This window comes from Chelonia mydas, chromosome 4 (genome assembly GCF_015237465.2).
Source record: "Chelonia mydas isolate rCheMyd1 chromosome 4, rCheMyd1.pri.v2, whole genome shotgun sequence".
Taxonomy (NCBI): domain Eukaryota; kingdom Metazoa; phylum Chordata; order Testudines; family Cheloniidae; genus Chelonia; species Chelonia mydas.
Window position 1 is genome coordinate 126,393,846 of NC_057852.1, and position 27,958 is coordinate 126,421,803.

At 37.7% G+C, this 27,958-nt stretch overlaps 1 protein-coding gene across 1 annotated transcript; it reads left to right on the top strand.

Moving 5' to 3' along the window:
- The first annotated feature begins 24 nt into the window (after positions 1–24).
- Positions 25–27,958, top strand: RNF212 (ring finger protein 212). Its single transcript, XM_043545751.1, has 12 exons — positions 25–136; positions 3,710–3,771; positions 7,912–7,986; positions 10,516–10,572; positions 13,841–13,899; positions 14,833–14,897; positions 14,995–15,055; positions 16,487–16,532; positions 19,168–19,231; positions 21,394–21,466; positions 22,660–22,856; positions 27,508–27,958. The coding sequence occupies exons 1-12, from the start codon at positions 25–27 to the stop codon at positions 27,543–27,545; spliced, it is 909 nt and encodes a 302-aa protein (XP_043401686.1). The 3' UTR covers positions 27,546–27,958.

The following is a 27,958-nucleotide window of genomic DNA, read 5'->3' on the forward strand; positions in this document are numbered from 1 at the left end:
TAGCTCCCTTGCTCCCCCATTAAGATGGCTGCCCTGGTGTTCTGCAACGTGTGTTTCCGACAGCCCCGAACGGCCACGCCAACGTTCTGCCTGACCAATTGCGGCCACGTTATCTGTGAGCCGTGTCTTCAGAAAGGTAACATCCTATCACGAGAGGGAGATGTGCCCTGGTCTGCCCTGCCCCAGGCCATGCAGCTCCCTGGCCTAAGGGCTCAGGCAGGGAGAGAGGGTGGCAGGTCTGGTGGCGCTTCAACCCATCAGGGTCACATCAAGAGCTGTGCAATATTTCCCACTGGCCACCAGGGTGCTGGAACAATGTGTACAGTGGGGTTGCTGAGAGCCATTGAACCAAACTGTAAACTCTGTATATAATGGAAACCACTGCAAGGCAGAGGGTGCAGTAGGACCCCTAGTTCCAGCACCTATGCTGGCCACACTAGCAAATTAGCTTGTGGCTGAAGGGCATTGTGAGCTTAATCAGTGTGAAACAGAGCAGACTAGCCACTAAGTCTTTTTATGAGGAGAATGTGCAGCCCCCCGCCCTGCCCCTTCCCCCGGGCAGCCTCCACCTTCATATAATCAAAAGATCACAGAGCTGCGTGGTATTTGTCCACTGAAATTGAAAAGCCTGAGAGTTTCCTTTTTTAAAAAAAATCACCTAACATAACTTTCCTACCGCAGGTATCGTTAAAACAAATATTAAATGTTTTCTAAATTAAATTTTTTTAAAAATGAATTTAAAAACTCCTTATCTGACTATAGTGTTACTCAAAGTCTTGATACTTTGGAAACGTGCCTTATGCATCCCAAATCTGAGGCTTTAGTAAAAAGTCTGAGGCAAGACAGATATGGTCCCCACATTCACTGCCTCATTCACTCTGAAGCACTGTTTCATTTTGCTTTAATTTTAGAACAGTTTTCAACATATGGGATTTACATTATAAGATAGATTTTGCTAGTTGCTTCAGACATTTTAAACCCCATTACAATATTATTATTATGAAATTTTCCTTAGTTAAATCATAACTGTTCGACAGCTACAGGACCTTTTAAAAAAGGGGAGTTCCTGCAACATTTTTTGACCTCCATCTTGGAAGCCTTCCAATATATATTTAGGAGCTGTGGCAGAAGCATAGGGGAGGCAGATTTCTCTTGGAAATATCAAGCTCATAAAGTGGGATCCACAACGGGATTTAAGCGTTGCAATGCTCAGTGTCACAGCAGCTAACGCTTAGGTGTCTAGAAAATCCACAAAGCTGAGTTAGTTGTCTAGGCTCCTTCTACAATAAATGGGGAGAGACACACGCTTCAGAATGGAATTCACAAAAGCCAGCAGAGTAGGCAAGGAGCTGCCTAAGTTAGCCAATGGGAGATGCTAACCAGAAGGGTGTGTGCTAGGCCCTGCTCCTCTCTCAGAGATAGGCACATAAGTCCAGGTTGCAGGGAGATGCCTATTTCTACTTTGTGATCCATGAACTGGTATACACCACTTGGAGTGAGGCAGCTTAGGCACCTAAGCCTCTTTGAGGGAATGAATTATGCGCCTCGCTCCACACAAAATGGCCCAATTATGTTTTAAGTATTTATCCACAGTGGAATAATCATTGGGCCAGAGAGAGAGAGAGAGCATGGGAATGACTCTTGTCCAGTGGTTGGAGCACCCAGATGGTACGTGGGAGACCCTGGGTCCAGTGCCGCAGCTCCACATACTCTGTCATTATTTATCCAATAGTGCCACAGCTTCAACAAGAGAAACTGAGGGAGTCACCACATCAGAATATGTAATATCTCAGTGGTTAGAGCATGTCCCACAGAGGATTTGAATAGGGGTACCTATTCAAACCCTCCCTTTCTCCCCAGCTGGCAGAAAAGTGGGAATTGAATGTAGGTCTCCCACATCCTAGCTGAGTGCTCTAGCGACTGGGCTAAACATTATAAGGCAGGCACCATCTTGTCCTTTGTATGCATTTTGAATGGAAGCCCATCCAGTCAATGGTCTGTGCATGCCCCTGTTTGCCCCTGCTTCGCAAGTTGCTCTGTGACTTAGGCACTGCCGGACAGATAGACGAAGGCACTAGTGTGTATGCCCAGACTCTGAAACATAGGTGCCTAGAAAATGTTTACTCTGAAAATGTTTACTCTCCTAGGATTTTACTGGTGTGAATTCAGATACCATTTCTACTTGTTATAATACCATTTTTACAGTGTTCTTCATCTCCAAACATCATTATAAACATCGATACTCAACGCATTAGGCAGTAAGCAAATAGCTATTGTATAAATACCTAAGACATATCTAGTCAACTATCAAGGAAGATAAGGAGTGTATTTAAATATTATAATTGCGTGTATCTATTTAAAATAATTGTTAATGTGTTTCAAATAATAAACAGGTACAGTCTTTACGTAAAAGAATAAATGGACACAAATCAGATGTCAAGAATTATAACATTCATAAACCAGTTGGAGAACACTTCACTTCAATCTCTCTGGTCACTCGATTTCTGACCTAAAAGTGACTAATCTTCAACAAAAAAACTTCAGAAACAGACTCCAAAGAGAGACTGCTGAATTGGAATTAATTTGCAAATTGGATACAATTAACTTAGGCTTGAATAGAGACTGGGAGTGGTTGAGTCATTATACAAAGTAAAACTATTTCCCCTTGTTTATTCCCCCCCCTCCCGCACTGTTCCTCAGACATTCTTGTTAACTCCTGGAAATGTGCTGGAAATGGCCCACCTTGATAATACTTCAAAAGGTTTTCTCTCCCCTCACCCCACTCTCCTGCTGGTAATAGCTCATCTTAAGTGATCACTCTCCTTATAATGTGTATGATAAACACCCATTTTTTCATGGTCTGTGTGTGTATATAGACAGGTTTCAGAGTAACAGCCGTGTTAGTCTGTATTCGCAAAAAGAAAAGGAGGACTTGTGGCACCTTAGAGACTAACCAATGCTCATACACGAAAGCTCATGCTCAAATAAATTGGTTAGTCTCTAAGGTGCCACAAGTCCTCCCTTTCTTTTTGTGTGTACATAAATCTCCTCACTGTATTTTCCACTTTATGCATCCGATGAAGTGAGCTGTAGCTCACAAAAGCTTATGCTCAAATAAATTGGTTAGTCTCTAAGGTGCCACAAGTACTCCTTTTCTTTATTCAAATAATAAAGACATATTTTAGAAAATGGTTACTTTTATGCTCAGGAGTAAAGTCTGATCCTGCTTCTATTGAAGTTACAGACAAAAAAACACAAAGGGTGAAATTCTGGCTCTACTGAAGTCAAAACTTCACAAATCACCCACTGAGTTCAGTGGGAGCAGAATTGGTCCCAAAATATCTTAAAGTCATACCTCTGGTTAGCTCTCGTCCATCAAATCATTTGAGCATGAACTTAAATTTAAGCATGTGAGTAGTCTCACTGAAGTCAACAGAAGTACTCAAACAACAGGATTCAGTGAGACTACTCTTGTGCATAAAGTTGCTTGCATACATAAGTGTCTGTAGGATTCAGGCCTGGGAGCCATTGCACATTTTTCCCTGTGCAATTGTGTGTTCACATTTTTGAAAAATCAAACCATTTTTAAGATTTTATTTGCAATTATGTACAGCCTCTCTGATTCTTGATACAAACAAGGTCTAAGCATCAAAACAAGTTGCGTATACTGTATGACATACACTCATATGACATTCATTTTATTTTATAGGCAAAAAAGATGAATGTTTAATTTGTAGAGCTCCTTGCCGTACAATATTTCTTTCTAAAAAGGTAAATTAAGGCTTTCATAATATTTGTATTATACTAATTTGTAGTTTCCTTAACAGTAGAGTTATTTCATTATAATATACTTTCCTTTTGTCTATCAGCTGTACATGGACATTCGCTAACATTTTGACAGTAGTCTTAGATGCTCTGTTACTATATAGTGTACACTTATGGATTTCTTCAGATACAACTATATATAGCCTGGAGTTTGTACACCCCAGAATTCAGCAGCAAATCAGTCCAACTTCTTCAGGAACCAAGTTGGTGACTAATGTAAAAGGTTAGAGGTGATTGTCAAAAAGTAGAAAGTTCCATGTCATTATCAGATTTCACGTAAATTAACCCTGTCCTCCTGTGCACTACAGTTCGCTATACTGAGTGTGGCCTTTTTGCCCTCCACAAAAAGTGTGCAACCTGCGCCAAGTACTCTGGCTCTTGGATTGTAGGAAAAACTCATGTACAGTCCAAGCAGTGTTTAGACATATGGATATTAGCTCTAGCCTTCCCTTTTTTAATAATCCACTCAACCCTGTATTATTTTCCTTTGTTGTGATAGAGCTGAATAGAAGTATTCATAGGGGTTCTTGCCCTCACTCACCAGAGGATTGTGCAGCCTCCACTTCCTATTTTTGTTAAGATGGGGTAGAAAAGTTTATCCTTCCTCTTCCTACCTAGACACCTTCTTCTCCTTAGCTAAATTCATATTTGGGTTGTGGAGGCACTTTATATTTCCTCCCTGACTAACTACCAGCCAAGTAAAGGCCACACCTTCCTTATGAGGGTAAGGGGGACATCATGAGCATGCTTAGTGAAAACAGCATTCCTATAAGCCCATATGGCAATCATGCCCCTGGAACAGAGGCAGAGTTGGGCAGAAATCAGTATTACATTCCTGGGCCTTGTACTAGTGTTTAGTATCCCTAGAAGTATTTAACAGCAGGTTAACATACATCTACTAAGTATGCCAATAATACAAAGGTAACTCTGTATTTATGAATAAAGTACAGAGTGAAAAATACTGCTGAACTGGAGGAAGGACAGGATGATATCACAGAGGCACATTACAGAAAAGTAATAGGGTGTCAGATAAAGGAGTCTGACACTTGGCCAGAATAAAAAACTCTAAGGGTGTGATTTTCAGAAATACTTAGGAATGTTAATACTCCCATTGACTTCAGTGGGGCAGAATTAAGCCAACACTAAGTGCTTTTAAAAACCCCACCCTAAATGTGTGTATATATCTATATCAACATCAATGTGTGAAGCTTAAAAAGAAATAAGTAAACTAGCCTGTCAGGCAATTGAAGATCTTTATGGCCTAGGCATTTCTGAAACTTGGTGGCATGACAAACAAAAGTCTATGGAATACTCTATTATTAAGGTCTAAGTCATACAATAAGGACAGATTAGGTTGTAGAGCTGGGGGAAGTACCATTATACCAAAAATAATATAAAATCTATTGAACTAAAATGTATTAGTGTTGAGTAGACTATGTATGAATATAAAACTCAAGTCATAAGAATGTAAATATATGATAATAGTTTTACTACTGTCCTCTATAACAGGAGGAGAGACTTTTCTTGACATAGTCCTAAGCAACACACAAGAACGAGGCCAAGGAATAACAACAGATGAATCACTAAGGCTCATTATAATAGCTGATGGCAAGATAATTAAGTTCAACATCATGATACTAAACTTTCAAAATGGTTTAACTGAGGAAGCTAATCAAGAAGACCCTAAAGACAAAAATGAAAATCTTTAAACTTAGTATGGAGGCTATTTAAGCATACCAAAATAGAGTGAGTAGGCATGCATATACAGACCAAAAAAAAAGGACACATAATTAGATGGCAAAGCACAAAACGTTATTAGAGCAAACATTTATCTTTCAAAAATGGATATCCAGCCCAACTGAAGCCAGCAGAAGGAGACAGACTCTGGCAGGTAACATGTAAAATGAGATTAAGAAGCATAAGAATTTGAACAGCAAATAGCCAAAACATAAGAACAAATAAGATTTTTTTTTTATAAATATATCATCAGTAGAAAGGGTCACATTTTTCAATTAGTGCATGATTGTCATTTATCGCTTTACATTTCTACTATTTTTGTACTTCAGTCACCAAACTGGTCATTATTTCAGAACAGGCTTAAGTACTTTGCTGAATCAAAACCTCAGTGTTTATTATTTTGGGATATTATGAAAACATCCAATATTGCTTTATACAATAATAATCTAAACATTTGTTACAAACCCTTATTTTTGATGGTTTGTAAATCTCTTCCTAGTGGAATTCTTCATTTGTGTCTATATCTTTTAATAGATTTCTAGCATGAATTCAATCTAGGGACCTCTTTCTTTGCTAGAACATTAAATAGATTTTATAACTTGTCCACAAAATGTATTTTAAATATGCATACTGCACTTGTATGAATATGACGGTTGCTCACTGGATGAAATTTTATTTTCTTATATTGGTGAATAAAGGTCACTGAGATTTGCTAGCACAGGTTTCAGTTTGAATAAAAGATAGGTTAGAGTGCATTAGTTTATATTTATATAGGTCTACAAAATGTCCACTCAGTGAGAACTAGATAACTGCTTCCTAACTTACATGGTAAAACAATAGGGGGTCAACCATGTCATTATGTTAGGAGACAGTGTGGAGGGGCACTGCCCCAGCAGAAGCTTCAGGAAAGAAAATTTTATCAAAGAAATTATATCTCAGAGTCTATTAAATCTTTCTTGAATAGCACTACTTACCAGCCTCTACAATCTAGTCTGTCTTTCCTTTATGTTTCATAAGCAAGTACTCCATTATCCAACTTATATTTGTCATTCCACTATGTTTCTATACAGGCTCATCCCTCCCCTAAAAAGTTACAACAGCTAATAAATTTACAGCCCCACCTCTTTACATCATTTATTCATTCATGAATTGAAATCCTGTCTAGTTGTCCCTGAACACAGAACCAGAAACATTTCAGAGAAAGTTATCATCATGTATTATGTTATTTATGTTAAATTCAGTTTATTATACACTACCTCCAAATTTTAAAATGCACCACATTTTCTTAAGAGAAAATACTTAATTGCACTGTAGACATTTTTTAGTAAAACTCAGGAGGTTTCATAATGGAGTAGGGAACAGATGGGGTTTTTGGCATCAAAGTAACTATGAGAGGTAGTGTTTTTCTTTTGGCATTCAGGAGACAGCTGAAATTTTCTTACTGGGGAATGGATAGAATTCTAATTTTCCAACTTTTTGGGAACAGAGCTGACTTATAATTTGGGGGAGAAAATTACCCACCTCAGCAAGTAGCTGTCCCACTGCAAAATGTTTAATGTATGCTACTGCATCCAACAACAGTGGATAGTCACATTATCTTGCAATTTCTGCTGAAATGCTCAGCTCTGAAATAGTTCATATGGCTATGTAGACCATTCGTCTTCAGCTTCAGAGTCAGCACCCTTTACAGATGAATGAAAATATCCCATACTTCTCTCTGATTTCTTGTTTCAGGCTCTTCAGGCATCAGTTTTAAACTCAGTTCCAATTAGGGTTCCTAGCCACTATATGGAGGTATTCACTTTTTGAATGAGAGCTTAAAATAACGGAACACAATTATGCAGAATATTTAAAAATTTCAGCACATCATTAATGTTATATTAGGGGCCTCACTTATAAAGTACCAGGTTAAGAAAACTGTCACTTCTTCAGATATTACTCTCCATGAAGGTTTACTTTTAAATTTTCACTCTCACGTGTATGAAGCCCATTTCTTTAATAGATTATCTAGAGTGTTTAAATATATTTTTTTAAAATCTTCCAGATTATTAAAAAGATACTGAATGAAACCAGACTTAATCTCAATCCCTGCATTTTCCTACTAGATACCATCCTACAAATTGTTGCATTAACATTTATTATCCATGTATAGCTGTTCAATCAATCAGTTTATGGAACATTTAATGTAATGCTGTATTTTAAAGCTTTTCTAAGTATCACGGGTAAAATTTTCAAGAGTGCCTTATTAAAAGTCAATGAAATTTAGGCTTCTAAGTACATAAGTCACTTTTGAAAATGCTCTATTGTAGATATTAATTTTGGTAATATTTAGTTACTCTTTCTCTGCAGACAAATCCTGAAATTCAGTCACTGTTTATGGGAATAGATATGTTATGCAAAAAATATTCAAGAGAAATTACACAGGTGAGTCCTACGAAACTTGCGAGATTTGATTGCCATCTGTCAATAAGAATCCAGATTTTTTTTTGTGCTTTTTCTTCTTTTTTAGAAACTGACTTATTTTCATTCCCAACCCTTTTTTTTTCCTTTGTCAGTATAGTTGTAGGTCTAGCAGTTCCAGTTTTCATTTCTTTTCTCTGTTTTTTTGTTTGTTTAGTTGGTTGATTTTTGTTCTGTTTTGTGTTTTTTGGCATTTTTGGACTGAGCAACTCATTATGGCCTGATTTTCAAAGTGCTAAGCATTTAGCAGCTTCTATTGACTTCAGTGTAAAGGAAACATTGTATGAATAGTTCAACTTTCACATTTTCTTTCTTCAAACAAACAGTACACAGTTCCAAGGTGCTTAAGAAAGCATCAGGGTTACTGTTTGTGTCTTAATTTCATACTAATTATCACTACTTCTTATTTTAATGATACATAAATATTTGCAATGGAAAAGTATCAAATATTAGCTATATCAGAAATTAAACAGGTACATTTAAATCACTGTTGGCACCACATGCTATGGCTAAAAAAAAAAATACAAGCCACAAAATGTTTCAAAGGGAAAGAGAAGGAAAATATGATGTAGAAACTCGTGAGCATTTGAATGTTGTCTAGATGAGTAATCTATAGAAAATGTTTCAATGTGCACAATTCAGAATCCATTCAGCAATTTTCAAGACTACAGTCAGAATCAAAAGACAGTTATTCAGACGTCTGTTTAATAGTTTCCAGTAAACTCTTAGCTTTCTTAATTTTCCAGAAAATGAAGTTTCATGTGACAAAATCCAAGTTTCATTTAGGACATGGCACATGGCCTGGGTACTGAGCCGCAGATCTGGATATATTAGAATATGTTTTTTATTGTACAATATATTTCTTTTTTCCCTGTAAGGGGCACAGAGCGGTTGGTTATTCTTGCTTCTCTTCTATTTTATACTCACAGCCTCCTTATCAGTAACATTTGATCAGGCACCCAAGCCTTTGTTTTTTTCCTGTGCCTAATACTTTACTCCCAAAACACCTCATGCCATTTTGACACAGTCACAAGAAATTAGCATAAAGAGAGTCACTCATTTCTCTTCCAGCCCAGCTGAAATATACAGTTAACAGTTTATCTTTCACCCACTCCCATTATGAGCCTGGCTTCACAGACTATGCATTGTAATATCTTCTTGTAGAAATAAAAGGATTTATTGGAACACTGCAAGTAACAACTCCAGCACACAGAGACAGGACTGAACTTCCTCCTAGCCACCCCTCCCCCACAACTATGACAACAACATAATATAAAAATAAGACAACTTAAACCTAAGATAAAGATACATTTCCACCTACAAGTAGAAGTGCTGTCTGCACTGACGATACAGATCACATCCTAGCCACATTAGTATTTTGACAATTGGATTTTTCAAGCCCCAAATAAAATGTTATTTTAATTTAAAAAATTATGAAATTCACTGCTAGGTTATGTGTTCTTTTTACTGCCTTTCAATAAGTTCTGAAAACAAAAACAACATATACCTGGCAGGATGAAATCATTGTAGATGTGCCGTAGTTTTCCAGCTGCTGGAAAAATACATTATGTGTTTAACCCAACTATAAAAATAAAACTGATGCTATTGTGTGTAAATTTATACTCTGCTACTTCATATTAGTGAGATTTGCCACAATATGCCAGTTTCCAAGTAGCTGGAAATTATTCTTTGAGTTCAGCAAGAGTTACTATTGACTAAAGAAGTACTAACAACTAAGCAGGATGTCTCACTCTGACCGGGGTCCTAGTGGGAGCCAGCTATGGTCACTCAATTCGGGTAAACTGCAAAGAATGGGGCAGACAATCCCCATAAATTGGTGGATATTCCAATACTTATATTTACCAAGCCAGCATAAAACAGCTTCTTTATTAGCTCACTGGTTACTCAGAAGTCCAAACAACACAGTTCCCTTAAAGTGATCCGGCCTCAGGCCTCCATCCAGGTACCTAAGTCAAATATGATGATTTCTGAAAATCTTATTTCATCATATAAAAGAAAAGGTTCTACCAATCCCAACGGATTGGACACATTACCTCTGAGGTTATTGAATATTCCAAATCTTACCCAAATTCACGCTACAGCCAATTCTTATTAACTAAACTAAGCTTTATTAAAAAACAAGAGAGAGACAGTATGGTTAAAAGATCAATATACATACAAACATGAGTTCAATTCATTTAGGTGCAGATTCATAGCAGAGATGGTGAGCTTTGTAGTTGCAAAGAGTTCTTTTAGACATAGTTCATAGGTTATAGTCCAATGTCCAAATATCATATTCAGGGCGTACCAGCATAACTGGGACCTCGGTCTTGCGACTCAAACTTCCCCTGATGAAGCCTAAGCAGATCTGAGATGACAGAATCACTTCAGTTTTTTTTTCCTTCATGTTTTAGAAATGTACTATAGCTGAAGTGATTTCAATTTGTCCATATGATTAGTTGAAGACCATTACTACACAAGTTTTATTTTTAGATTTCAGAATTTCAAGAAAAACACAGAAGACGCTTATTAGCATACTATAGAGGAAAGGTAACTAAGCTTGACTTTGGATGGGAAGGAGGATTGTTTTGTGTGCCTTATTTCTTTGGTTTATATTTAGAAAACAACTTTTGATTGAACTTTCCTAATTATTAAGAGGGGGCTGTTAGCACCTGTCATGCTGTCTGGAGTGACTCACAACCATGAATGCCTACCTCAGGGTAGGTTGTCAGAAAACAGGCAGACACCGCAAACTGGTTATGTAGTCTATAATTAGATTTCACCAAGCCAGTAACAGATGTGAACTGCTGGATCACTATACTAGTTTTACCATGGAGTCACAGACTTCTGAGACTCTCCTGTCTATCTTGCCACCCAAACAAAGTGGACATTGTGATGAAACAGTTACTTAGACGAAAAATCACACCACAGTCAGTTTGCTTCCGGTTCCTAGAGACTAATCACTTTACCCAGATCAGTTGGTACCCTAGATCTTACACCAAAGACAATGCTGGTAGCAAATGTTATAGTAAACTAACTAAAGGTTTATTAGCTAAGAAAAGGAAATTAGAGTTATTGAGAGGTCAAAGCAGGTGAGTCACAGTCTGTAATTCCAAATGGTAGCAGAGATGTTGTAAACTGCCAGTTTCCCAAAAGTCTCTCAGGGCTACCCAGAATAACTCTGAGGACCACCAAATGCTGCAAGCAATTCTCAGTTCAGATTTTCTTTTAGCCTGGGACCACGCCCTTTACTTCAGTGTTCTTCAAGTATTCATTGATGTTATGTGCAGAGTGATATAAGGTGGACAGGAGAGGAGAGGTGGCTAGAGGAATTTTTCCCCTACTTATTATACTCCAACCCTTTTGTGCTGGAAAAATCCTTGCTGGGTCATAGGGCCAGGCAGTTCCATTGTCTACGTGAACTCCAAGATGTCCTTCAGATGAATTGTAAATTTCTTATTCACACCTCCCGCCCCCCACAGAGGAACGTCTGATTAAACAGTCAATGGCTCCTTAGCACCTTGCTGGCATGCCAGTGTGCCTTTTTCTCTGAGAAAACGGTTTGTGGGAGTCACGCAGTACTACAACACATTTCAGTAACAATCATATAGCAAAAATCTCATAATTTTATCTGCAGTGATGTTACACACATCTTAATAGGACAGTGCTGTTCAGCAGATTATGAGTTTTTAAATGATACCTCACAAGGCATCCTTTCTACAAAACATATCATCATAACCATATAAAAGAGGTACAGGGTATCACATTGGGTATAGGGTGTCACAGAGGATAACCTGCTATTGCTACCAGTTATTCCATTAGCTCAAGGGGCAGAGGTTTTTTCAGTTTGCTTTTATAGAAACCTGGGCAATTATATATGAAAAAACTATGTTAAAAGAACATCATTAAGGTTGCAAATCAAACACTCCAAAGTTAGGAAATGCCAGGATTAAGCTTGTTTGTATAACCTTAATTCAACCTATTTATGCACATGCACTATGATACAATCTTTAATTATATGATTGTGATGGAAAGCTTAAACTTCATTATCATGCTTCGTCACTAGGTGTTGCTGTTTGAAGATTACTGCAGCACATCTTCTCTGAATGCTAGATTCTGGAGACAGTCTACATTTTTTTTTTTTTACAATAAAGTTGTTGCTAGCATCCATTTTTCTCTGTCTCTGTGTGACTAAGCTGACATGGTGTCAGAGTAACAATAGAAACTGCAGAATTTCATCATAATTCCTTATGCACGAGAGAACTTAATCTTTGACAGACCATCATACTGGAAGGAACAGTGTACATGATTTCGCATTGCAGCTGAACTCCACAAGGTAAATAGGGAGATGCAGGCTAGGGTCTTCATCTATGCCAGGGGTCGGCAACCTTCGACAAGTGGCCCATCAGGGAAATCTGTTGGCGGGCTGCGAGATGTTTTGTTTATGTTGACCCCCGCAGCTCCAGTGGCTGGGAACGGCGAACCGCAGCCACTGGGAGCTGCGGGGAGACCGGGCCTGCGGACGGTTAATATAAACAAAATGCCTCGTGGCCCGCCAACGGATTACGCTGATGGGCCGCGTGCCAGAGGTTGCCAGCCCCTGGCATACTCTGTTGAGACAGATAGGCAACAGAAACTGTCGACATCTTCAGTTCGTTCCAGAGTTTGAACAATCAACTGAGAAAATTCTACAAGCTGCAAATGCAGAACCAGGAGGAGATGATTCACCTATTCCAGAGCTGTCAGAGACAACTGTTGCAAATAAAAGGCAGCTTAGCCACCAAGTTGTTACCCGTTCTGGCTGTATAGTTAAAACAAACAGTATGATTTAAGGATGAATAGCAGATGGACACATGTGGTTTAAAAAAAATAGTTTCATGGTTTTAAAATTGTTAAAAAGCAGAAAGAAAAAAATAAGGGTAGTTGTGGTGGAAAGCTTAAACTGCATTATAATGTTTAATTACTAAGTGGTGCCGTGTGAAGAATACGGCAGCACATCTTTACTGAATGCTGGAGACACTCTACGTTCCTTTTTTACCAATAAAATTGTTATTGTTGCTCACATCCATTTTTCCTCTGTCTCTGTGTGACTAACCTGGTACACCTAACCTGATTACATATTATTTTTCCACAGACCCCCTGCCTTAATAATGTTCTTCTATCATAGTTTTTGTGCGAATGTTTGATTTCCTAGATATCTACTAAAGCAAACTGAAAAAAAATCATATTGATATGCAAGTGATTCACTGAAGTTGTGACCTTTAGACTGCTTGACTTTGCAAATCTTAATGTTCTTTTAATGTATTTTGTGTGTGTAATACAATCTATTGTATCTCTTAAAAATTCTTTTTGAATCAAGTCAGAGTACAAAGAAGGACTCTAAAAAGCTAATTGCATTTCAGATCTCAGAAAGGAAATCTGTGATAACACTTTTTATATTTGGGTTTTTCATTTATTTTCATTCTTATTCACTCCAATTTTATATCAGGGACAAAAATTAGAAGAAAGATAGAAACTTCCTTTAAACTCTCTTCTCAGTATCCCTTTACCAAAGCTTTGTAAAATGGCAGTGCATTCTAGAATCAAAATCGAAGTTTATGTCAGCCAAAAAACATGGACATGTAGATCTTCAGAAATAATATTGACTGTGATCCATATACCCACTACTCTGCTGACTCTTTCTGTGTACTGGTATGCCAATAGTATCTAAGAATAAATGTGATGCAATCCGTAAACTCTCTATAAAACTATGTGTTTGACAATCAAACTGTGTCTCGCATAAATAGAATTTTTATAAGTCTTTGATTATGTCATATAGATTGCAAAATTGGAAGAATCTCTTAAGAAGGCAACACAACAGATACATCAGATTCAATGGTAAGAGGCTTAGCATAGCAAAGATAAGTTTGAGGTACGCTTTGCATTTGGAATACCGCATGTTTAACAAGAAGTTATATACATTAAAATTCAAAAAGAATCATGCTTATTTGCCTCTCTCGTCTATGACGCATACTTGTGCGAGTAGATGAATTTATTATTTAGTTTTCTAGAAATGAATGAATGATATTTTCTGTCATCCTACCTCTTCCCACTGATACGAACATAACATGACAGGAAACAAGCTTTTTATTTTAACATTCAAATCAGTAAGTATTCTAAGAAGTTAACATTTTTTTTGCTGTCCATATTATATGTTTGTACCAGGCAATGACTCAGATCTGAATAGATGTACATTTGAAAATTACTTTTTTTAAAAGTAATTGAAAATTACAATTTTTAAAACTTAACCATGTTAACTAGAAATATTTGCAAAAAGTCTGACGGGCCTGGCAAGTTTTCCATGTGACTTATGGTTTTCTGAATAAAGCTTCTGTGCTCAACAAGGATTCCAGTGGACATTAGAAGTTCAGAAACACAAACTGCAGATCCTCCTGCATCTCATATGATATCTGCAGGATGATATGTTAATGAATAAACACATGCATGTCAATATTTTTCCTTGAAAACTTTATTTAAAAAGGCTGAGGAAATTCACAAAGCTAAGGTTGCAGAGTTAATTGCAATTACTTGTACTTTAATATTGAGCCTTTTAATAAGATAGTCTGCCAGATGTTACCATAAGTAGATATTGCTATGCATAGAGGAATTGGTGTGGACAATATAATACACATACAATAGACTTTATAGCTAATCATATGCATTTTTTATGAGCAACTTTGGCACGTTAAAAGAGCAATAGATGGTAGTTATATAACTCAAACACATTTTTTGTTTAATTTTTGTCCATTGTAACTTTTGTTTTGCATTTAGCATGAGGCCTCCCCAACAAACTACTCGACCTGCAGTTTCCGCTACAGTTAGAAATCCCATTTCCAGTAAGAGAAGTACTAATTTAAAACATTAACTATGAAATATGTACCATTGATTGTAACAGTGCTCTAACATTCAGTTTAATTACTTCACTTCCTTCAGCAAAACAGAATGGATATTCTCCGTACTCACTTCATCCCAGCTGCCCATCAACCTCAGAAATGTAGGTTATTAATTATCACTGAAAACCTTAGGAACAATGGGAGGTTTAAAATTAGTATTTGTCCGAAGCCTCTTATATTTACTTTAGAAGAATATATGTCCTATTGGCTATGAGCCCAAACACTAATATATATTTTAAGTTTAGTATCTAGTCTCTCCTCAGTAGTGAGACTAAAGAATTGATGAGAACGACAGCTATTTATGGTACAGTAGTCAATGAATTCAGGATGCAATTAGTTTACTCAGCTAAGTACTAAATATTGTTGTATTACTGGTATAGGCCTCAGTTCTGCAATGTATTAAAGCATGTCTTGAAGTCTTTAAACCACGATTTGAGGACTTCAATAGCTCAGACATAGGTGGGAGGTTTATTGCAGGAGTGGGTGGGTGAGATTCGGTGGCCTGCATTGTGCAGGAGGTCAGACTAGATGATCATAATGGTCCCTTCTGACCTTAATATCTATGAATCTATGTGCCCAACAATAAGCATGTGAGTAGTTTAATTGATTTCAGTGGATCTACTCACATCTTTAAAGTTAGGCATGTACTTAAGCCATGCTGAATTGGGACCATAATTCCTACCTATATTTTTGTTTCAATCTCTAAAATAATTTAACCCCAAATTCTTTATTGACTTACTTCTGTGCAAACCCCACACTATCTTTAATGGAATTGCACAAGTTATAATTCAGAGCAGAATTTGGTCCGAGAGAGACCAATATCATGTCAGAATCTGCATTTCTAATATTTAAGTTGTACATGACAATACAATGAACATTAATTTCTTAAAAAGATTTTCAAAAGTGTAGTCTCTTAATTTTGAGAGACTTAATTTTCGGAGCTCCATTTGAGGTGACTTAAAGAGGTCTGATTTTCGGAGTGTAGGAAATCAGCACTTTCTGAAAATCAGGATCCCCTTAATGTGTCTCAAGTTAGGAACCTCAAATTATTAATCACTTTTTAAAATATTGGCCATATTTTTCATACCTGTTTCTAGTGCTGTTTTTAATCTGCTTTCCTCTCATTTATACACATAAACTGGGATTTTCAACAGAGTTTACAGGAGTTAGATGCCCAAATCCCATTAAATTTCAAAGGGATTTGGCACCTCATTCCTTTAGGCGTCTTTCAAAATCCCAGCCATAACTCTCCATGTTTTGACAGCAGAGCAGATCTCATAACCTGTAACTGATACTCTTTAAAACAACGTGTTTTATTCATAATTCAGAATAATAATATTGTCTATACAAATGAAGGAGCTGTAAATAAATGTATTTATATTAACTAAAATAGTACAATAAACACTGCAATAATATATTATTTGTCATTCATGGATGTGAGGATATAACATATAATTTTCAATAATATTATTTTAATTAGAATACATTTGTTATTTATTATTACAACATGCAAATTTATTTTGTATTACTAGGATAGAATCCATGGAGGTTGACCCTGTACCTTCCCCAGTGAGGAAAGTGAGTTCATTTCTATGTATACAAACCTGGATTCTCCTATATGCTGATAATCATTGTATAAAGCAACTCTTAGACTCCTGGGCCCTGATTCAGGAAAATGCTTGAGCACATGCTTATTTTTAAGCAAGTGTCAAGGCTGATTCCACAAGCCATAAAGAAATAAAATCAGGAACAGTCAACATGGATTCACCAAGGGCAGGTCATGCCTGACCAACCTGATTGCCTTCTATGATGAGATAACTGGCTCCGTGGATAGGGGGAAAGTGGTGGACGTGATATATCTTGACTTTAGCAAAGCTTTTGATATGGTCTCCCACAATATTCTTGTCAGCAAGTTAAAAAAGTATGGATTGGATGAATGGACTATAAGGTGAATAGAAAGCTGGCTAGATTGTTGGGCTCAAGGGGTAGTGATCAATGGCTCGATGTCAATGGCAGCTGGTATCAAGTGGAGTACCCCAAGGGCCGGTCCAGGGGCTGGTTTTGTTCAACATCTTTATTATTGATCTGGATGATGGGATGGATTGTCCCCTCAGCAAGTTAGCAGATGACACTAAGCTGTGGGGGGAGGTAGATACGCTAGAGGGTAGGGATAGGGTCCAGAGTGACCTAGAGAAATTGGAGGATTGGGCCAAAAGAAATCTGATGAGGTTCAACAAGGACAAGTGCAGAGTCCTGCCCTTAGGACGGAAGAATCCCATGCACCGCTATAGGCTGGGGACTGACTGGCTAAGGAGCAGTTCAGCAGAAAAGGACCTGGGGATTACAGTGGATGAGAAGCTGGATATAAGTAGCAGTGTGCCCTTGTTCCCAAGAAGGCTAACAGCGTACTGGGCTGCATTAGTAGGAGCACTGCCAGCCGATCAAGTGAAGTGATTTTCCCCTCTATTCGGCACTGGTGAGGCCACATCTGGAGTATTGCATCCAGTTTGGGCCCCCCACTATGGAAAGGATGTGGTCAAATTGGAGAGAGTCCAGCAGAGGGTAACAAAAATGATCAAGGGGCTGGGGCACATGAGAGGCTGAGGGAACTGGGTTTGTTTAGTCTGCAGAAGAGAAGAGTGAGGGGGATTTGATAGCAGCCTTCAACTATCTGCAGAGGGGTTCCAAAAAGAATGGAGCTCAGCTGTTCTCAGTGGTGCAGATGACAGAACAAGGAGCAATGGTCTCAAGTTGCAGTGTGGGAGATCAAGGTTGGATATTAGGAAACACTATTTCACTAGGAGGGTGGTGAAGCACTGAAATGGGTTATCTAGGGAGGTGGTGGAATCTCCATCCTTAGAGGTTTTTAAGACCTGGCTTGACAAAGTTGGTGTTGGTCCTGCTTTGAGCAGGGGGTTGGACTAGATGAGGTCTCTTCCAACCCTAATCTTTTATGATTCTATGAAAAGAGATAAACCTAATCACGTCTTCCTAGACATTTCCTGATCTACTTACATATCTGGGGTTTCAAATGAGTAGTTTCTTGGTATGATTTGATGATTTTTCATACCTTGGGCAAGCTATTACAGTATTGTTCCAGCCGTGACCCTGCTCTCTGGGAGAAGAACCACATACAGACAAAGGGGTGTCTTATTTCAATTTTGAAAAGTTCTAGCCTTCCCATTGGCTCTTTTGGCCAGGTGCCCACTCAATTCCTTTTACCTATGCATGCAGTCAGACTTTTTAACCCTTTACAGGTAAAGCAAGTAGAGAACAGCTACCAAGAGGAATTTTATAGCTAACTGGGTGGCTGGGTGTCCCCCCACCACTTCATTTATCACAGCATGTTTAAGTGCTTGCATGCTTTTCAGAACAAGGATGTTTTTTGAAGCACTAGTTGTTAAATTCTAGCAGTTAGTTTCTAATAGTCCATCCTTTGAATACAATAAATAGAGATATAGCCACGTGCCATTACCAAGTCATATCGCAAAATGCTTGAAATCTGTTCTGAAATGAATCCCAAAATGTTAACATTACAAGAATGTTGTAATCATCCTCTATCATCCGTATGCAGGAACTTCAGAGTTAAGGTTAAACTTAAAAGAAATCTCAACATTTTAAGGGATGCAAATGCACAGTTAAGGCACCCAGACAATCTTAACTTTTTGCTGTAGTGGCACTAGCCTCCAATCTTTCCTTGTTTTTATCTTACATAAGGTCTGAACAATCTTGTAATTTTTTTTATCCTTAACTTACTAATATATACTATCAACCCTGTCTCCAGTATTTTGTCTGAGAGTTTTTGCTTTATAGCTACATATGTTAAATGAAAATATCTCTGAAGCCCAGTTGAAAAGAGCTATTTTGTTGAATTACTGTAAGTGCTGGTTGCCAGAAAAAGAGAGGGCTACTGAGTAGAGAAATGAGGCATGGAGGGGAAATAGAAATCACTATGTGTGAGCATCATTTTGAAAATGAAGGCAGCATATATATGTGCTGTACTACATTCAAACTACATGAATGCTGCATACACCCGTACCATTATGCATTAAGTATTATGCATGAAGAGTAGTCTCACATTTGAGCAGTATTTATCAAAATATTTAAAATGTTTTGCTGTAATGTTTTATAAAATATCTATAATTTATTGTTAAAGTGCATTAATAAATAGCGTGTGTATTATACTATTATTAATACCTTTCCATGCACTTAGCCTGAGACAGTGACTGGTCCAACAAGACTGTCATTGATAAGCCCACCTCATGATGGACGTATGGGTAAGATTTTTTTTTAAGTACCTGTCTAGACATAATGCATTATATATCTATAATGCTTAGTTTTAAGCATATGTGTAAAGTTAAATACATGCTTGAGTGATCTGTTGAATAGGGATGGATTGCTGATTTGAGCCCTCTGAGCTGTAAGGAAGGTATTGTGGAGAGATCAGTCCAGTAAGAAGGAGCTAGTTAAGAAGCAGAAATGAAGTGGTCAGTGGGTGACCTCCTTTAAACTAAGTAATGTTTGCTAAACAACCATTGTTAATAGTTGCAGAACAATTAGACTAATGTAATGCTCAGAAACAGAAGTGATTTACTTGTGGTGCATGCACAGCCTTTTACTTGATTTGTATACTCTCTTATTAGTTATTACAGATTAACATTGTCTTAGTACAGACATTTGGTGTGAAGAGGAAAAAATGAAGTTTTGTTAATGAAAGTCCAAATTGGAAGCTTCATAAGAGTTGATTTCTGCTAGCACAAGGGTGGGGTGAGAATGGGGAATGGCTATGGTGGCTTTAAGTCACCTTTGCACCTTCCCAATAGTGGGTAGTTCTGGGGTTGGAGAGGTCCCTGGGTAAACTAGACAACCCTGGAGGCGTGTCTATGTTATGGAAACCTTCCTGGGGTGTACTGTGTGCCACAATGTTTCCCAGATCTTCCGCAGTGCTGTATCCTGTAGACCCATCTCCAATATGCCCCTCTCACCTCCAGCCTTATCCCCAACATGCTTCCTTATATCACAGCTTGTGGGGGAGTCCTCAGGAGGCAGCCTTATGGCTGGGTTCTGCAGTTCCTGCACCAGGGTAATTCTCTACCAGCTGGATAAAGAATTTTTAGGGGCCCTTTACGCTCCTCTAGCCATTTTACATGATGTAAAAAAGCTGGAGCAAAGGTGCTCCAGGGCTGCAATGGCATTCCTCATATTTTAAAGTTCTGCACATGCTTAAGTGTTTCACAGGATCAGCGCTAGATTGTTCAGCACCTTGCCGGATTGAGTCCTTAGTTTGTGTGCAATACACATGATTTTGTAATTGTAATACACATACTTTTCTTACTACTGATCAGTAACCAATAATGATTTTATCATCTATTTCATATTTTATTTAAATGTTCAGATCCTCCAAAGCTACATATTTCCTTTCAAGATGTCTGTTTGTCTAGAGCTTTGGATAACCATTTTCTCATGATGTTTAAATATAAATAAATGCATGAAATGAATTAAATAATAAAATTGAGCATAAATGTAAACCAGAGTCAGTGCTAGGCATGAGCACACTAAGCAATTGCTTAGGGTCCTGAGCAGCTCAAGGGGGCCCCTATTTGCTTTTTATTATGTGTTAGGGGGGAGTATTCCTGTTTAGAGCCCCTAATGGGCTAGCACCGCCTCTGACATAAATAAAATTAAATGCTTTGCACTTTTCAGGATTCAGCCCAAAGAAAACAAAGGTTTGCAGTTGACAAAGTTCAGTGAATCAAAGCAAGCTGGTACAATAGGCATAATGTTTGCAAAACTGAATATTAATACGGAGAGCAATTTCTTGGTAAACTAAGGAAAGCTTCTTAAGAAAGGATGAGTGAAAGAGAAAAACAATAATTGGAGAATTGAAGCAGCTCGTGGATACTATTTTAATATTTTAATTGACAAGAGCAGGAAAAAGAAACTAACAAAAGAGGTGGGCAAATTTTTTCACCCAAAACCTTTTTTTACCAAAAAATGTAGATTTGGTTTGATCATTTCACAAATTGATGTAGAATTTGTCAGATTATTTCAGTTGGAAAAAAAACCCTTAAACTTTTTTTTATTTATTGAAAAACTCCAAAAAAAAAATTGTGTTGGGTCAACTGAAATAAATTTTTGTTTAAAATTTTTTGTATGGTGAGTGAACTGAAAAATTAGCTATTCGCACAGCTGTACACAATTTTAATACTATGTTACTCCCTCATCCACATACTAGTTGTCACTTTCTGCCGCCACAACGTGCCTACCTCTATCCTTCACTTTTTGTCCTCAGGGCTCTCCACCATTGTTTATGCTGGCATAAACCTGTGATGAATTTGGCCCAAACTTTATAAACTAAGATTCTTACCTTTGTCTCCAAAAATGATACCTTCAGTAAAGGGTGCACTTAATTTTTAATATAGTTTTTAAATCATTATAGGTAGTGTTTCTTATAAAAGTTGTCAATCATCGGGACCAACTACAAGTCAAAATAGCACAGCAGGATCTCTAAGGTAACTAGATACAGCTCATGCTTTTCAAAATGTTACAGCTTTTGTAAAGAGAATGAAATTAAATCTTGCCTTACTTCATAATCAATCTATGTAGTGTAATGGCTGAATTGTGTATTTTGCCTTTCCAAAAAAGAAAAGATATTGTGCAAGCTAACTGTAATTTATACATGTTTTTATTCTTGTTGGATGGCCTGATTTTGAAACTATGGCTTCCAAAATTTGCACAGGCAGTTAGAGTATATATAGCTGTTTGCACCTGCAATCATGGTATTTGCACACAAAAATCTGTCTCTAATGTGAACAAAGTGGCCAAAATCTTTGTTTTATGTCTCATCTGAAAGGCAGCACTTCCACCAGCACAATATTCCATTCATTATATTTGGGATATGGCTTCTGTAATTACTCAGAGAGAATAGTGCTACTCACTAAATCACCTGAAACACTTCCTGCAGCACCTACATCTCACTTAGAAGTTTCTCATCCAAGTATTGACCAGCCTCATTTTTAAACTTGCATGAACTGTGGAAATCACAGAACAATGTGATATGGTTCCAGACCATGCAAGTGCATTGCATCCACAATTTTCAATCATAAGAACAGAAAAATGGCCATACTGGGTTAGACCACTGGTCCATCTAGCCCAGTAGCTTGTCTTCCCACTGTGGCTGGTGCCAGATGCTTCAGAGGGAATGAACAGAAATGGCAATTATCGAGTGATCTGTTACTTGACATCCAGTCCAGCTTCTGGCAGTCAGAGGCTTGGAGGACACCCAGAGGATGACTATCTTGGCTAATAGCCATTGGTGGACCTATCGTCCATGAACTTATCTAATTCTTTTTTGAACCCAGTTAGACTTTTGGAGGTGTGTTGTGTGACCTTATGTTTGTTTTAAACCTGCTACCTATTAATTTCATATTATTATACATTTTCAGATTGATATGAAAATACATAATACAAATATAAAAATGTTCTTTTTTCCTGTTTCATCACTTTCTCCCTTGTCTTGTCTTTCAGTTGTTTGCAAAAATGTCACCTAACAGTCTAACATTCTGATAAATAATACATGTGTGTGTGAAATAACTGATAATAATTTTTTCCTTTAAAATATAAACTTTGAGAATTTCTTTAACAATTTTTGAAATCTATTGAAGTATAAAAATGTTTCAGATCTTTTCACTGATTGCATTAACAGATCAACACCACTAAGAATACCAAATAACGGACATTCGTTCACTTCATCATCTGGATCACAAAGTACTAGAATAGGCTTATGGGATACTCCTCATTTCAGAACTCCTCAGTTGTATGCATGTACACCACCTTTCTCACAGGCATCTGTAACAAGACAGCCAATCACCATCTCCAGTCTTCTACAGAGGCAACATATAGGCAAGTAAATTCTATGAATTATCAAAATTAAATTATTTGCCTTGAAAAGTTTTCAAGGTACAATATAAATTATTGATTATGCAATGCACAATTTATAATTTTGGAAAATTTGGGGTATAATATCAACACAATGTGAAGCCTTCCATACAATATTTAGAGTAGTTGAGAATGTACCTTTTGTTTTAATTTGTATGATGATATTATAATAAAGATATAGAGAAGCTTAAATCTAGTAATTTTAATATTTGCTTTTAAGCAAAGTTCCAGTTTTGAAAAATTCAATCTATATAATAATTTGGTAAAAGCTATTGTGATTGCAACTTTAATGTACTTCTTTTTCCCTTAGTTAATCCCTTGAAATCTGTAATTATTCCGAGGCAAAAAACTTGAATAAGAAGTTATTACCACTGACCTTTTTGGCAAATACCCTAAGAGATTTTTTAAAATGTAATGTTATTTGAATATAAGGCTACATTAAGCCCCCATGGCTGGCCTATGTCAGCTGACTTGGGCTCGCAGGGTTTGGGCTGTGGGGTTATAAAATTGCAGAGTAGACATTTGGGTTTGGGCTGGAGTCCAGGGTCTGGGACTATTCCCACTCGTGGGGTCCCAGAGCTCAGCCTGCAGCCCAAGCCCAAACATCTACACCTCAATTTTACACCCCTGCAACCTGAACCCCATGAGCCAGGTCAACTGCAGGTGTTTAATTGCAGTGTAGGCATGCTCTGAAAGTCTTGAAATCAACAGCAGTGGTGGCCTTACCTTCTTGAAGAAACTGCAGATGCAGATGATAAACATGCAAGAGCGAGTGGTTCTAATTGGCTGCAGTTTAGTTTTCATAAATAGCATGCACTTGGCGTCTACGGACTATTGGGGCTTCAGATGCTGGACAACATGGGGCTGTTTATGGTCCTTCTGCAGTTGGCACCCAGATAGTAGCAGGGAGAAGCTGGTGCCAGCTCTGGTACCTCCCTTCCCCCACCCTCCTCTTCCCCAGCATCACCAGTGGTAACATCAAAACCTTCCTTCCTCCAAAGTTTCAGTTATGGTAAGGGCTAGGGAAAGAAAACAGAGCACATAAGGGGGTATCCTGGAAGGAGTTCTATAGGACCTGGGGAAGAGTAATGAACCAGGTGAACTGGAGGTAAAAATGTAGTAGGAGTATTCTGAAGAGATGAACTAGAGGCCCTGGAAGGACAAAGGTATTAAATGTAGGCCTGAATGGGAACCCTGAAGAGACAGAGGAGGGTTTCAGCTGTGAACCTTCAGCAATGAATTTAGGAATGTCTGGCGTAGGTAGAGAGAATCTCTTAGTGCAGGGATGAACAGTAGTGGTGGGGATAAACTGAGGGAGTGTGTGTAATGAACTGAAGGGTCTGTAGGTAGTAGTTGGAAGGATGGATAGGATGTTGCTGGAGAGTGAGGGGCAGTTGGGAGGTCCTGAGGAGGAAGAGGAACTGTGTGGAAAAGAAACCAGGAGATCCTGAGAGTCAAGGAAAAAAAGAACTGGTAGTGATCTGGATAGGAGCTGGGGGGAACTAATGGAGGAGCTGATGAATGAGAGCCCCTGGGACTGAGCATGGAGGACTGGAAGGAATTCAGAAAGGATGGGAAAGAATAATTAGCAGGTAAGAGAAAGAAGGAAGAAAGGAGTCCAAAGATGGAAGAGAGAGAAGTGATGACGCTCAGGGGAGACAGAAAATAAGGAGAGAAGGGGGAATTGAAGAGGAAGAGAAAGTTCTTCTTCAAGAGATGTCCCTGTGGGTGCTCCACTTCAGGTCAAGGTGCATTCCCAGCGCCTTCGTTCGGAGATACTGCTGACTGCTTCTTATTTACAATGTCACCTGAAAGTGAGAAAAGGCGTTCACATGGCACTTTTGTAGCCGGCGTTGCAAAGTATTTATGTGGCAGGTATGCTAAACATTCGTATGCCCCTTCATGCTTCGGCCACCATTCCAGAGGACATGCTTCCATACTGATAATGCTCGTTAAAAAAATAATGCGTTAATTAAATTTGTGACTGAATTCCTTGGGGGAGAATTGTATGTCCCCTGCTCTGTTTTACCCGCATTCTGCCATATATTTCATGTTATAGCAGTCTCGGATGATGACCCAGCACATGTTCGTTTTAAGAACACTTTCACAGCAGATTTGACAAAACACAAAGGAGGTACCTGTCAAGGTTCCTTCCCCACTCTGAACTCTAGGGTACAGATGTGGGGACCTGCATGAAAGACCCCCTAAGCTTTTTCTTACCAGCTTAGGTTAAAAACTTCCTCAAGGTACAAACTTTGCCTTGTCCTTGAACCCTATGCTGCCACCACCAAGTGTGTTAAACAAAGAACAGGGAAAGAGACCACTTGGAGATGTCTTCCCACCAAAATATCCCCCCAAGCCCTACACCCTCTTTCCTGGGGAAGGCTTGATAAAAATCCTCACCAATTTGTACAGGTGAACACAGACCCAAACCCTTGGATCTTAAGAACAATGAAAAATCAATCAGGTTCTTAAAAGAAGAATTTTAATTAAAGAAAAGGTAAAAGAATCACCTCTGTAAAATCAGGATGGTAAATACCTTACAGGGTAATCAGATGCAAAACCTAGAGAATCCCTCTAGGCAAAACCTTAAGTTACAAAAAGACACAAAAAACAGGAATATACATTCCATTCAGCACAGCCTATTTTACCAGCAATTGAACAAAAGTAAATCTAACGCATTTCTAGCTAGATTACTTACTAACTTTTTACAGGAGTTCTGAGCTGCATTCCTGATCTGTTCCCGGCAAAAGCATCACACAGACAGACAGACAGACAGACCCTTTAGTCCCCCCACTCCAGCTTTGAAAGTATCTTGTCTCCTCATTGGTCATTTTGGTCAGGTGCCAGCAAGGTTATTTTACCTTCTTAACCCTTTACAGGTGAGAGGGTTTTGCCTCTGGCCAGGAGGGATTTTATAGCACTGTGGACAGAAAGGTGGTTACCCTTCCCCTTATATTTATGACAGTACCAATGTGAGATTTCTAAGAACAGATAAAGCACTCGACCCAAGGTTTAAGAATCTGAAGTCCCTTCCAAAATCTGAGAGGTGTGGAGAATGCTTTCAGATGTCTTAAAAGAGCAACACTCCGATGCGGAAACTACAGAACCTGAACTACCAAAAAAGAAAATCAACCTTCTGTTGGTGGCTTGTGGCTCGGTTGATGAAAATGAACCGCTCTGCTTTGGATCATTATCGAGCAGAAGCCGTCATCAGCATGGATGCATATATTCTGGAATGGTGGTTGAAGCATGAAGGGACATATGAATCTTTAGTGCATCTGGCACGTAAATATTTTGCGATGCCAGCTACAACAGTGCCATGTGAATGCCTGTTCTCACTTTCAGGTGACATTGTAAACAAGACATGGGCAGCATTATCTCCTGCAAATTGTAACCAAACTTGTTTGTCTGAGCAATTGGCTGAAGTAGGACTGAGTGAACTAGTAGGTTCTAAAGTTTTACGTTGTTTTATTTTTGAATGCAGTTATTTTTTGTACATAATTCTACATTTGTAAGTTCAACTTTCATGATAAAGAGATTGAACTACAGTACTTGTATTAGGTGAATAGAAATATACTATTTCTTGTTTTTTACAGTGCAAATATTTGTAATAAAAATAAATATAAAGTGAACACTGTACACTTTGTATTCTGTGTTGTAATTTAAATCAATATATTTGAAAATGTAGAAAACATCAAAAAATATTTAAATAAATGGTATTCTATTATTGTTTAACTGTGCGATTAATCGTGGTACATTTTTTAAATTGCGTGATTAATCACAATTAATTTTTTTAATCGCTTGACAGCCCTATTTATGATATATTCAAAAATTGCAATTCAGATGTAAAATTGCAAGCTTCCTTCCCAAAGCTAGTAAGAAGCACCATTCTGTCCCCAAGACCAACAGTCAGAAAAATTTGGAGTTTGTAGGCCAAGCAGTTTTGGAAATATGACAAGCCAGAAAGAAAGAAAGATTAAATTGACCTTAATTGTTGAACCCCCATATCTTCCAAAAGCATTATGCAATTTGCCCCAGAAATGTCTTCTTGTGGGCTATGATCTGGCTTGTGAAATGACATATGCATGTGATGGATTCGGGAAAAATGGGTGATAGAGGATTGGGTAGAAAACTGGACATGTAATCATGGAAAGATATCTTGAGCTTCAATTAAAGGAACAAGGATCTGATCTCAGTTTCTGGTGTAAATCCAGTAATTTAAATGTAGTGTAATACGGTTTCTCTGAATAATGCTTCTGTTCATTGGTATAACTGAGATGAGAGTCTTACCTTAGCGTTTTTTAAACAATTAGAATCCTAATTCTAAGTATGGGGCTCAATCCTGTTCACAAGTACACTGACACTTATTTTCATGTTCCCTGTAAAATCACTTATCATATTTGCACTTGCATACATAGAAACAGCTTTGCCAAAATTCACAACAACATGTGTTCCTTTATGTTTGTTTTTTATATTAATATTTATAATGATTTTTCATTTTTGATTTTTTTTATTTTTCTTAACAAAATAGATTTTACTTAAATGAATGCAACGATTCTTTAGTTTTATGTAAAAATATTTATATCTTTGTATTTTTAAATCTTCCTTATAGGATCTACTAATCTTGGAGGACATTCAGTAGAAAGATAAGCAAATGTCTGCAATCTATATTGTTCAATAAGCATCTGGAGAAACCCTCCACTAGCTTGTGTACATCGGAGAGTATATGTAATTTCTATAAAATGTAATGTTGGAATAAAACAACAAACTGGTCACCTTGGTGAAAGCACTCTTAAAATAATATTGTTAATTAAAATCCACAGTTCTTTTAAATGGAAATGGAAAATGTTTTACTGTTCTTAAAATCTTTGACCAAAAATGTATTGCATAAATATTCACGCTTTTGTAACCAGGCATCAAGACTAACATGACTGCATATTCAATAAGCACTTCTTTAAAGTACTCTTCTGTTGGTGAGAGCTTATAAATTCTCTGAATCGCCAAACTAGCTATGTATATGAGTAGCTTCAAAGTGCATATTTGTTTAAATGGTTGTGCACATA